Source organism: Oncorhynchus gorbuscha, linkage group LG23 (genome assembly GCF_021184085.1).
Source record: "Oncorhynchus gorbuscha isolate QuinsamMale2020 ecotype Even-year linkage group LG23, OgorEven_v1.0, whole genome shotgun sequence".
Classification (NCBI taxonomy): Eukaryota; Metazoa; Chordata; class Actinopteri; order Salmoniformes; family Salmonidae; genus Oncorhynchus; species Oncorhynchus gorbuscha.
In genome coordinates, this window is record NC_060195.1 from 30,380,669 (window position 1) to 30,394,631 (window position 13,963).

The 13,963-nt window shown below is 43.8% G+C and overlaps 1 protein-coding gene across 1 annotated transcript in view; it reads left to right on the forward strand.

Moving 5' to 3' along the window:
- The window catches only part of LOC124010595 (protein diaphanous homolog 1-like), a 195,305-nt gene that overhangs the window by 31,428 nt on the left and 149,914 nt on the right, over positions 1 to 13,963 (forward strand). Inside the window, 5 exon segments of the mRNA XM_046323243.1 lie at positions 8,713 to 8,739; positions 9,521 to 9,682; positions 11,498 to 11,599; positions 11,709 to 11,923; positions 12,049 to 12,252. Coding sequence (XP_046179199.1) covers positions 8,713 to 8,739; positions 9,521 to 9,682; positions 11,498 to 11,599; positions 11,709 to 11,923; positions 12,049 to 12,252 — 710 coding nt within the window.

Genomic DNA, 13,963 nt, shown 5'->3' on the forward strand with positions numbered 1-13,963 from the left:
ACAGTGTTCTCTTGTGATAACATGTAGAAATTTGATAACAGGGCTGTGGCATCTTAAAACATGGCAAAGTAATGGTGTGTGTGTTTTGAGGGAGGCTGGGCGACTCCCACTCCATTCCTTTGCAATGTGTAAGCCACAAGGTCCCGATAAGAACCGGGTTTGTACAGTCATGAAAATCCTGGAAAGGTCATTGAAATGAATGTAATTATTTTGGTTGTCATTTATTTAGGCACAGTTTTTTAAAACATCTCATCAATCAAATACAAATATCGGCCAGGATCGGAATGACACTTGAGCGTCTCTGAGACAGTCGGACATTGCAACAGCTGGTAGGCCTTGCCTATGAAATTTAATAGAGAACCGACTAGGTAGTCAGTTCAAAACGTACAGTATCTTGTCACCTAGCTAGTTAACTCTCTAGTCAACTTTAAACTATTATTTTTGATGAAATTAATTAGTTTTGCCATAGTTCTGGTAATCGTTCTGACTGACATTTACACTTAAATCAATCTGTGGCCAGTGTAGATTTTGATGAAATTAGATTCATTTTGCCATAGAATTAATTGGTAGTTGGTTCCATGGCAATGAATCTAATCATATGAATCAAAATAATAATTATCGTGAACATCAATTTTAGGAAAATAATATTAGATGTAGCCTTTCTTTTGTATTAAGTGGCTTCAACTTGTTTTGGGCATCCAATGCATGGACATTGCAATTCCAAAAATGCTAGTCAGCCTGCAAAGTAAACACTTCCAAGATAAGCATGACTAAACTAGAAAAGGTACGTTTCCTAAAGACATTGTGTGGCCTTGCTTCAGATAAATAAAACCTACCATGGCCATTTAATCTTTGAAACATTGAATGAGCAAATTATTTAAAAAGGCAAATTATTTGGTTGCAATGTTTTTCATGAAGGGTGGCCATCTTCCAGGAGAGCTAATGTGTGTGCAGGCTTTTACTCCTCTCCCCCTCAAACAAACCACATTTTAGAAATGAGCTGCTCAACCGGACCTTGATGAACTAGCTCTGATGTGTTTGAGCAGGGCTGGTTCAAAATCCTGGACAGCCGATAGCTCTCCAGACTGAGGGTTGGCCATTTTGTTTTATACAGATATTCTAATTGGTCGATCACATTCCTCATACTTTTTATATGTACATGAAGACGCCGCCCATTGTGAGTCATGGAAATGTTAAAACACCTTCAATGTAAATCCCTGTTTAGGGGACCTGCTTGGTTCTGGTACTGGTTCTGACTGACATTTTCACTTAAATCAATCTGTGGACACCGTAGATTAAAAGGGCTTGCGATCACACTGGTTCCCACGGACATAGAAGTATATCTTTTGAGCCTGTGTGATGTAGAATGTGAAATCTGAAACCACCTGAAGCTGGGATGTCGCTCTTAACTTTCTAAATGTGTTGTTAGACTGTCCATCTCATGGCTGAACCCTACGTCACAGCCGTTGACAAAGCACATACCAGCGATCCTTACATCTTAGGACAGGACAGGTTGGTTTAGTCAATATAACACATTCAGAAATGGATTTATAACCTAACGTAATTCATTGATTTTGAACAAAAACACTTTCTGTGATTAATATGAGATGAAAGGAGAGTTCCTAACACTCTACACAAACCGGACGTGTTGCGTGCGTGAGCATTGCAAAATAAATACATGTTATTCAATCATTGCACCCACACTGCTTGCCAACGAGTGTCTGCGTTTTTATGTGTGGATTACTTGTCGGAGTAGAGGACCTTGTGCATTTCAGGTAAAATAACAACTCAACGTTTATATCCCAGGACAAATCAGCTAGCAACAGCAAGCCAGCTAAATAAGACAAATTCGCCAGGTAGCTAAATTGGCGTAAATGTTTAATGCTTTTCGACCTGTCCCCAAATGAATATAATTGGTTGAGTTTGTTTTGATATTTCAACCTGCGTGTCGTGATCGTGTTTGGTGTGGGGACAAAATGTATTTGTGCATGATTAATGCATTAATGCATAAATTGTTGACTGTCCTCTCACGATAAATAATTACTTTAGAGGATTACCTAGATTACACGTAGTTACATTTTAAAAGTTAAGTCATGGAAAAATCATAAAATTCCATCTGTCAAGATGTGTATGAACCCTGTAAGAAATAGCAGACATGGAGACTGAACACTCCTTACGGGCACAAGCTAATGTCAGCCCAATACCGTAGAAACAGAAGGTTACAGACACAACACAACACAGGGTGATTCCTATTCAGTCTAGCTGCAGACACAGCCATTTAGGTCTATGATGAGTGTTTTTGTCTTTGGTCTCAGCCATCCCAGCCAATCTCAATGTGAGAGAGAAAGTCATCGACAAAAGACTCCCCTGTCACTCTGGCCCAGGTCCAATCAGCTGGGTGGCTCAGGAGAGAGGGAGAGACTGGGAGGAGAGAATGGGATGGAGGAATAGTGTGCTGTAAGGACACACTCCATGTTGGGATTTAGGCTAACTGTTTTTATCTAACTATTGACTAATGAGCAGCTCTCTCAAACTGAATTTGTGTGGAATCCATCAAATATTCACAACAGCTCACACCAGTCCCGTGTGTGTCCGTCAAACACCTTGTCTGCATACCATTTGAGAGAGGAGGGAAGTGAGAGAGAGAGTGGGTAGGCTAATGTAACCTTTTTCTGTTGGAGAGAGAGCGGATCACTGAAACCTGTGAAAGAAACTAAAGTGAGAGCAAGAGTGCTTGGACGAGTGAAAGATGAGTGTGTGTGTGTGTGTGTGTGTGTGTGTGTGTGTGTGTGTGTGTGTTCCTCTGTAAGTGTCTTCTCCAGATGGATGACTATAAAACCGTGGAGGAGGGTTGTGATGGTCAGTGTGTGTTCTGTGACCACTGACCCCCGGTCTCTGGCTGGGTGCTAATTGGCTCCAGATGCTGGAGTATATGTGGAATGTATGTTACTGTACTTTGACTTATCATTTGCTGTGAACCAGAACTAAAATAATTGGTCTCTGGGATAATATAGATATATTTGATAGAATGTTTGGAAGCACAGTTATAGAGATTGGAATTTGTGGTTTATTCCAATGGAGTATTAGGTCTACCATATAGATGCTGATATCTTGAGAAATGCATCTTAGGAAGTCAGTAGATTATGACTACCATCAATGTATTTACATGCATCATTTCCAATCTCATAATATATATTCTTTTACATTTATTTTATTTATTTATTTACACACTGCTCAAAAAAATAAAGGGAAAACTTAAACAACACAATGTAACTCCAAGTCAATCACACTTCTGTGAAATCAAACTGTCCACTTAAGAAGCAACACAGATTGACAATAAAATTCACATGCTGTTGTGCAAATGGAATAGACAACAGGTGGAAATTATAGGCAATTAGCAAGACACCCCCAATAAAGGAGTGGTTCTGCAGGTGGTGACCACTTCTCAGTTCCTATGCTTCCTGGCTGATGTTTTGATTGCAGGCGGTGCTTTCACTCTAGTGGTAGCATGAGACTGAGTCTACAACCCACACAAGTGGCTCAGGTAGTGCAGCTCCTCCAGGATGGGACATCAATGCGAGCTGTGGCAAGAAGGTTTGCTGTGTCTGTCAGCGTAGTGTCCAGAGCATGGAGGCGCTACCAGGAGTCAGGCCAGTTGAGGAGTCCGTAGGAGGGCAACAACCCAGCAGCAGGACCGCTACTTCGCCTTTGTGCAAGGAGGAGCACTGCCAGAGCCCTGCAAAAAGACCTCTAGCAGGCCACAAATGTGCATGTCTGCTCAAACGGTCAGAAACAGACTATGAGGGCCCAACGTCCACAGGTGGGGGTTGTGCTTACAGCCCAACACCGTGCAGGATGTTTGGTATTTGCCAGAGAACACAGAGATTGGCAAATTCGCCACTGGAGACGCCGTGGAGAACGTTCTGCTGCCTGCAACATCCTCCAGGATGACCGGTTTGGCGGTGGGTGGGGGGCCGCACAGCCCTCCATGTGCTCGCCAGAGGTAGCCTGACTGCCATTAGGTACCGAGATGAGATCCTCAGACCCCTTGTGAGACCATATGCTGGTGCGGTTGGCTGTGGGCTCCTCCTAATGCAAGACAATGCTAGACCTCATGTGGCTGGAGTGTGTCAGCAGTTCCTGCAAGAGGAAGGCATTGATGCTATGGACCGCCCGTTCCCCAGACCTGAATCCAATTGAGCACATCTGGGACATCATGTCTCGCTCCATCCACCAACGCCACGTTGCACCACAGACTGTCCAGGAGTTGGCGGATGCTTTAATCCAGGTCTGGGAGGAGATCCCTCAGGAGACCATCCGCCACCTCATCAGGAGCATGCCCAGGCGTTGTAGGGAGGTCATACAGGCACGTGGAGGCCACACACACACACTACTGAGCCTCATTTTGACTTGTTTTAAGGACATTACATCAAAGTTGGATCATCATTTTTGTGTGATTTTGTTGTCAGCACATTCAACTATGTTAAGAAAAAAGTATTTAATAAGAATATTTCATTCATTCAGATCTAGGATATGTTATTTAGTGTTCCCTTTATTTTTTGAGCTATATATATATATATATACACACACACACACACACACACACACACACACACACACACACACACACACACACACACACACACACACACACACACACACACACACACACACACACACACACACACACACACACACACACACACACACACACACACACACACACACACACACAGTACCAGTCAAAACATTGGACACACCTACTCATTCAAGAGTTTTTCTTTATTTTTACTATTTTCTACATTGTAGAATAATAGTGAATACATCAAAACTATGAAATAACACATGGAATCATGTATTAACCAAAAAAGTGTTTAACGAATCAAAATACATGTTATATTTGAGTTTCTTAAAAGTAGCCTCCCTTTGCCTTGATAACAGCTTTGCACACTCTTGGCATTCTCTAAAACCAGCTTCACCTGGAATGCTTTTCCAACGGTCTTGGAGGAGTTCCCACATATACTGAGCACTTGTGGGCTGCTTTTCCTTCACTCTGTGGTCCAACTCATTACAAACCATCTCAATTGGGTTTTGGTCGGGTGATTGTGGAGGCCAGGTCATCTGTTGCAGCACTCATCATTCTCCTTCTTGGTCAAATAGCCCTTACACAAGCTGGAGGTATGTTGGGTCATTGTCCTGTTGAAAAACAAATGATAGTGCCACTAAGCGCAAACCAGATGGGATGGCGTATCGCTGTAGAATGCTGTGGTAGCCACGCTGTTTAAGTGTGCCCTGAATTCTGAATTCCATGTTGATCGATTAATTAGTATTTTTGGACGCAGATTTTTTGTTGTTGTTGTTTTGATTATTATGAAATTGTGAAATATTTTTTTACAACTTTATTTAATGAGGCAAGTCAGTTAAGAACACATTCTTATTTTCAATGGCAGCCTAGGAACAGTGGGTTAACTGCCTTGTTCAGGGGCAGAACGACAGATTTTTACCTTGTCAGCTCGGGGATTCAAACTTACGGTTAACTAGTTCAACGCTCTAACCACCTGCCTCCCAAGGAGCCTGTCTCTTATGTGAATGCAGTAAGAAGCCAAGGTAAGTTGCTAGCTAGCATTAAACTTATCTTATAAAAAACAATCAATCATAATCACTAGTTAACTACACATGGTTGATGATATTACTAGTGTATCTCTCGTGCGTTGCATATAATCGATTGCGGTGCGCATTCGTGAAAAGGACTGTCGTTGCTCCAACGTGTACCTAACCATAAACACCAATGCCTTTCTTAAAATCAATACACAGAAGTATATATTTTTAAACCTGCATATTTAGCTAAAATAAATCCAGGTTAGCAGGCAATATTAACCAGGCGAAATTGTGTCACTTCTCTTGCGTTCATTGCACGTAGAGTCGGGGTATATGCAACAGTTTGGGCAGCCTGGCTCATTGCGAACTAATTTGCCAGAATTTTACATAATTTGACATACATTGCACAACCTTCAATGTTAACAGGACTATTTAGACTTAGGGATGCCATCCATTAGATAAAATATGGAAGATTCTGTATTTCACTGAAAGAATAAACGTTTTGTTTTCGAAATGATAGTTTCCGGATTCGACCATATTAATGACCTAAGGCTCGTATTTCTGTGTGTTATTATGTTATAATTAAAGTCTATGATTTGATAGAGCAGTCTGACTGAGCGATGGTAGGCACCAGCATGCTCGTAAGCATTCATTCAAATGGCACTTGCGTGCGATTTGCCAATAGCTCTTCGCAATGCTTCATTCATTGAGCTGTTTATGACTTCAAGCCTATCAACTCCCGAGATGAGGCTGGTGTAACCGAAGTAAAATGGCTAGCTAGTTAGCTCGCACTAATAGTGTTTCAAACGTCACTCGCTCTGAGACTTGGAGTAGTTGTTCCCATTGCTCTGCATGGGTAATGCTGCTTCAAGGGTAATGCGGTGAGGAGAGGGATGGAAGCTATACTGTTACACTGGCAATACTTAAGTGCCTATAAGAACATCCAATAGTCAAAGGTTAATGAAATACAAATGGTATAGAGAGAAATAGTCCTATGATTCCTATAATAACTACTATAATAACTACAACCTAAAACTTCTTACCTGGGAATATTGAAGACATGTTAAAAGGAACCACCAGCTTTCATATGTTCTCATGTTCTGAGCAAGGAACTCAAATGTTAGCTTTTTTACATGGCAAATATTGCACTTTTTTTCTTCTCCAACACTTTGTTTTTGCATTATTTAAACCAAATTCAACATGTTTCATTATTTTATTTGAGGCTAAATTGATTTTTTTAAATGTATTATATTAAGTTAAAATAAGTGTTAATTCATTATTGTTGTAATTGTCTTTACAAATGACGAATAAATATTTTTAAAAACGGCCGATTTAATCGGGATCAGCGTTTTTGGTCCTCCAATAATCTGTATCGGCGTTGAAAAATCATAATCGGTCGACCTCTATTCTAAATACCAGCAAGTAACCCCACACCATCACACCACCTCCTCCATGCTTCATGGTGGGAACCACACATGCAGAGATCATCCTTCCACCTACTCTTCATCTCACAAAGACACAGCGGTTGGAACCAAAAATCTCTAATTTCGACTCATCAGACCAAAGGACAGATTTCCACCCGTCTAATGTCCATTGCTTGTGTTTCTTGGCCCAATCAAGTCTCTTTTTCTTATTGGTGGTCCTTTAATAGTGGTGTCTCTGCAGCAATTCGACCATGAAGGCCTGATTCACGCAGTCTCCTCTGAACAGTTGATGTTGAGATGTGTCTGTTACTTGAGCTCTGTGAAACATTTATTTGGGCTGCAATTTCTGAGGCTGGTAACTCTAATGAATGTATCCTCTGCAGCAGAGTTAGCTCTGGGTGACGGTCCTTTCCTGTGGCGGTCCTCATGAGAGCCAGTTTTATCATGGCGCTTGATGGTTTTTGCGACTGCACTTCAAAGTTCCTGAAATGTTCCGTACTGACTGACCTTCATGTTTAAAGCAATGACGGACTGTCGTTGCTCTTCGCTGTTAGAGCTGTTCTCGCCATAATGTCCTTGGTATTTTACCAAATAGGGCTATCTTCTGTATCCCACCCCTAACTTGTGGGGGGGGGTCTTCTTCAGTGGCAGGGAGACTAGTCAGGATCGAGGTAAAGATGAATGGTGCAAAGTAGAGAGAGACCCTTGATGAAAACCTGCTCCAGAGTGCTGAAGACCTCAGACTGGGGCGAAGGTTCACCTTCCAACAGGACAATCCTAAGCACACAGCCAAGACGATGCAGGAGTGGCTTCGGGACAAGTCTCTGTATACACTACTATACTCACCTACCCTCAACCCCTCTCATTTATTTCTAATATATAATAATAATAATAATATATGCCATTTAGCAGACGCTTTTATCCAAAGCGACTTAGTCATGTGTGCATACATTCTACGTATGGGTGGTCCCGGGGATTGAACCCACTACCCTGGCGTTACAAGCGCCATGCTCTACCAACTGAGCTACAGAAGGACCACAATTTCTGAAGACCATCCAGTTTTGATTTCTAAATGATGTATTTTTCAACTGTGCTGGAAGTGAGCAACTTTCCCAAAAGCGTTCTTTTTTTTTGTGTGTCTGTCATCTTCACCACCCCCCTGGTGTTGGGACAGTGGTAACACGTGAGATGCTGCCATCACCAGGACATTAATTGGTGTAGCCTTCCACCTTGTGGCAAAAATGTGCAGGTGCAAATGTATTGTGTTTCTGCCATAAAATCTGGAATCTTACAATATCAATCCCTGTCTGTTAGAAAGTTTCAGATGATCCATAACTTGATACCAGAGGAATTAGTGAGCTAATCTACATATACATGTTGTATATTGATCCAGTGTGATGTGTAACAGTCAGTTCTTACTGCATTGATCTTGTAGAGTGATCTATCTGTAGCCTACATTCCCCTCTGCTCCTGTGATCAATGCTTAATAATGACCTTGTAGAGATTATCCAGCCTAATCCTAATTTATCCTTTCATCTCTCCCTCCCATTTTCTTTCCTTCTTCCCTTCTATCTCCCCATCTACCTCATTGTCCCTCTCTTTTCTCCTGTTTGATCTCCCCATTTCTTTCTCCTCCTCCTATCGGTCTTTCCCTCATCCTCCCATCCTTCCCCCACTCCCCTCTGTACAGAATATCAAACGGCTGTTTCCTGAGGAGGTAGGTTGTGTGGATCCAACATTATCTCAGTGATCTGACTCTTGGTTGCATCTCGTCTCACCCCTACCCTGTAGCCAACTTCCAACCCCCTGCCCCTCCAACACTAACACCCCATAATATCCCCACTACAGTCCCTGGTTCGAATCCAGGCTGGTTTTTGGGAGTCCCATAGGGCAACGCACAATTGCATTTGGGGGGTGGGGTGGTTACTAAGATATTATTTTAGTAATTGGGCATAATTAGCTCTGTTGCAAATGGCTTGCCAGCTACCTGTGTTTGTGAACATAGCACGTCCCTAACCTTAATGGGTCATCATCCATGCTTCACACAGCTCCTGTGTCATTGTGCAGCTACTTACCAGTGCTCTGGTGTCCCTGCACTGTCATCTTCACACTAACAGCAGCTACACAGGCAATAATTAGTGTTTTATTCTGTGTGATAATTAGTGTTGTACTCTGTACAATAATTAGTGTTGTACTCTGTACACTAGAATGAGATGAAGGAGGATCAGATGACCTTGTCATCTGTTTGGAGGAAACTGGGATGTTCATGATTTCACTCTGATCCTGTTTCATCTTGTTCACACATGAATGGAGCTCTCTGTCAGCTCCAGCCAAGGTGTTTCAGAGTGATGTCTGAACATCCACTGGAGTCTGATGCCCAATCCCAAATCAACTCTGACCTTGCCCTCACCTCTCCAATCCAAGAGGTCGGGTTGATCTGGAATGACCCTAATATGACCCTGCGTTACCTCTGACCCCTGGCATTTGACCCCCTGCAGTTGGAGCGTTTCACCAGTATGAGGATGAAGAAAGACAAGGAGAAGCCTCATGCGCCTGCACAGCGCCACTCCAGCGCTGCCCACTACGAGGTGCCTGCCCAGGAGGCCATGCTGCACGACCACCCTGACGAATACGTTCTGGAACTCTTTGAACAGATGCTGGTGAGAGAAAGGGTTAAACAGAGATACTGGTGAGAGAGGGGGTTAAACAGAGATACTGGTGAGAGAGGGGGTTAAAAACAGAGATACTGGTGAGAGAGGGGTTAAAACAGAGATACTGGTGAGAGAGGGGGTTAAACACAGAGATACTGGTGAGAGAGGGGTTAAACACAGAGATACTGGTGAGAGAGGGGGTTAAACACAGAGATACTGGTGAGAGAGGGGGTTAAACACAGAGATACTGGTGAGAGAGGGGGTTAAACACAGAGATACTGGTGAGAGAGAGGGTTAAACACAGATATACTGGTGAGAGAGAGGGTTAAACACAGAGATACTGGTGAGAGAGAGGGTTAAACACAGAGATACTGGTGAGAGAGAGGGTTAAACACAGAGATACTGGTGAGAGAGAGGGTTAAACACATAGATACTGGTGAGAGAGGGGGTTAAACACAGAGATACTGGTGAGAGAGGGGGTTAAACAGAGATACTGGTGAGAGAGGGGGTTAAACAGAGATACTGGTGAGAGAGGGGGTTAAACGCAGAGATGCTGGTGAGAGAGGGGGTTAAACGCAGAGATGCTGGTGAGAGAGGGTTAAACAGAGATACTGGTGAGAGAGGGTTAAACAGAGATACTGGTGAGAGAGGGTTAAACAGAGATACTGGTGAGAGAGGGTTAAACAGAGATACTGGTGAGAGAGAGGGTTAAACAGAGATACTGGTGAGAGAGAGGGTTAAACAGAGATACTGGTGAGAGAGAGGGTTAAACAGAGATACTGGTGAGAGAGAGGGTTAAACACAGAGATACTGGTGAGAGAGAGGTTTAAACAGAGATACTGGTGAGAGAGAGGGTTAAACACAGAGATACTGGTGAGAGAGAGGGTTATACACAGAGATACTGGTGAGAGAGAGAGAGAGGGTTAAACACAGAGATACTGGTGAGAGAGAGGGTTAAACAGAGATGCTGGTGAGAGAGAGGGTTAAACAGAGATGCTGGTGAGAGAGAGGGTTAAAAACAGAGATGCTGGTGAGAGAGAGGGTTAAACAGAGATGCTGGTGAGAGAGAGGGTTAAACACAGAGATGCTGGTGAGAGAGAGGGTTAAACAGAGATGCTGGTGAGAGAGAGGGTTAAACACAGAGATGCTGGTGAGAGAGAGGGTTAAACAGAGATGCTGGTGAGAGAGAGGGTTAAAAACAGAGATGCTGGTGAGAGAGAGGGTTAAACATGCTGGTGAGAGAGAGGGTTAAAAACAGAGATGCTGGTGAGAGAGAGGGTTAAAAACAGAGATGCTGGTGAGAGAGAGGGTTAAAAACAGAGATGCTGGTGAGAGAGAGGGTTAAAAACAGAGATGCTGGTGAGAGAGAGAGGGTTAAACAGAGATGCTGGTGAGAGAGAGGGTTAAAAACAGAGATGCTGGTGAGAGAGAGGGTTAAAAACAGAGATGCTGGTGAGAGAGAGGGGTTAAAAACAGAGATGCTGGTGAGAGAGAGAGAGGGTTAAAAACAGAGATGCTGGTGAGAGAGAGAGAGGGTTAAAAACAGAGATGCTGGTGAGAGAGAGAGAGGGTTAAAAACAGAGATGCTGGTGAGAGAGGGTTAAACACAGAGATGCTGGTGAGAGAGAGGGTTAAACACAGAGATGCTGGTGAGAGAGAGGGTTAAACACAGAAACCGGATGAGAGAGACGGTTAAACACAGAGATACTGACTCGGTAGAGGCTGTTGAGAGAGATAAAGGATAAGGATGTGTATGAGTGTGGACCAAGCGTGTGTGAACTGTAGGTTGTTGTGGGATGCTCACTCTACGACCCCCCCCCCCAGGTGGATATGAACCTGAATGACGAGAAGCAGCGGCCTCTGCGGGCGAAAGACATCTCCATCAAACGAGAGATGGTTTCCCAGTACCTCCACACATCCAAAGCTGTGAGTAACAAAAGCTGTGTTACTGGGATAACACCCGTATAGCAGTAGACTTAGGACAGCGGTAACCTGTCCTCTCTATGCCCAATGTACCAATACCACGGGGTGATAGGGTCAGAGCCAGAAGGAGTGTTCCAGGTCAGCCGTGATGTACATCCAGGAGCTGAGGATGGAGCCCAGAGACACACAGCTCCTGGGCTGTCTGGAGTCTCTCCGTGTCTCCCTCAACAACAACCCTGTCAGCTGGGTGCAGAACTTTGGAGACGAGGGCCTGGCTCTGCTGCTCAACATCATGAGGAAGATCCAGGAGGAGAAGGATGAGTACCCGTAAGATATCCACACCCTCGTACGCCGTGGCCTTCTGCAGTCGATGTGCTAGTTCCCTGTTTCGTATGTCAACCCTTGCCCATGCAGTAATGCACCTTCACCTCTCCTGTCTTCCTGTCGTATAGGAATATGGGTGTGAAGTGTCAACACGAGATTGTGCGCTGTCTCAAAGCCTTCATGAACAACAAGTATGGTCTGAAGGCCATGTTGACGTCTGCCGAGGGCATCCCTCTGCTGGTCCGAGCCATCAACCCCCGGGTCCCTCACATGATGGTGGATGTGGTCAAACTGCTCTCGGCCATCTGCATCCTGGAACACCCTGACAACCTGTACGTACGTGTGTGTGTGTGTACAAAACATTAAGAACACCTGATCTTTCCATGACATAGACTGACCAGGTGAAAGAAGCTGTGGTCCCTTATTGATGTCACTTAGATGAGGGGAGGAGAGGTTAAAGAAGCTGTGATCCCTTATTGACGTCACTTAGATGAGGGGAGGAGACAGGTTAAAGAAGCTGTGATCCCTTATTGATGTCACTTAGATGAGGGGAGGAGACAGGTTAAAGAAGCTGTGATCCCTTATTGACGTCACTTAGATGAGGGGAGGAGACAGGTTAAAGAAGCTGTGATCCCTTATTGATGTGAGACAGGTTAAAGAAGCTGTGGTCCCTTATTGACGTCACTTAGATGAGGGGAGGAGACGGGTTAAAGAAGCTGTGGTCCCTTATTGACGTCACTTAGATGAGGGGAGGAGACAGGTTAAAGAAGCTGTGATCCCTTATTGATGTCACTTAGATGAGGGGAGGAGACAGGTTAAAGAAGCTGTGGTCCCTTACTTAGATGAGGGGAGGAGACAGGTTAAAGAAGCTGTGGTCCCTTATTGATGTCACTTAGATGAGGGGAGGAGACAGGTTAAAGAAGCTGTGATCCCTTATTGATGTCACTTAGATGAGGGGAGGAGACGGGTTAAAGAAGCTGTGGTCCCTTATTGATGTCACTTAGATGAGGGGAGGAGACTTAAAGATGTGATCCCTTATTGATGTCACTTAGATGAGGGGAGGAGACAGGTTAAAGAAGCTGTGATCCCTTATTGATGTCACTTAGATGAGGGGAGGGTTAGACAGGTTAAAGGGAAGCTGTGATCCCTTATTGATGTCACTTAGATGAGGGGAGGAGACAGGTTAAAGAAGCTGTGATCCCTTATTGATGTCACTTAGATGAGGGGAGGAGACAGGTTAAAGAAGCTGTGATCCCTTATTGATGTCACTTAGATGAGGGGAGGAGACAGGTTAAAGAAGCTGTGATCCCTTATTGATGTCACTTAGATGAGGGGAGGAGACAGGTTAAAGAAGCTGTGATCCCTTATTGATGTCACTTAGATGAGGGGAGGAGACAGGTTAAAGAAGCTGTGATCCCTTATTGATGTCACTTAGATGAGGGGAGGAGACAGGTTAAAGAAGCTGTGGTCCCTTATTGATGTCACTTAGATGAGGGGAGGAGACAGGTTAAAGAAGCTGTGATCCCTTATTGATGTCACTTAGATGAGGGGAGGAGACAGGTTAAATAAGCTGTGATCCCTTATTGATGTCACTTAGATGAGGGGAGGAGACAGGTTAAAGAAGCTAAGATCCCTTATTGATGTCACTTAGATGGAGGGAGAGGAGACAGGTTAAATATGTATTTTTAAGCCTTGAGAAAATTGAGACCTGGTTTGTGTTTGTGTGCCATTCAGAGGGTGAATGTGCAAGATAAAAGATTGAAGTTCTTTTGAACAGGGTATGGTAGTAGGTGCCAGTTTGTGTCAAGAACTGCAATGATGCAGGGTTTTTCACACTCAACAGTTTCCTGTGTTTATCAATAATTTTCCTCCAGCCAACTTGACACAACTGTGGGAAGCATTGGAGTCAACATGGGCCAGCATCCCTGTGGAACACTTTTTACACCTTGTAGAGTCCATGCCCAGATGAATTGAGGCTGTTCTGAAGGCAAAAGGGGGTGCAACTCCATATTGGGAAGGTGTTCTTAATGTTTTGTATAATCT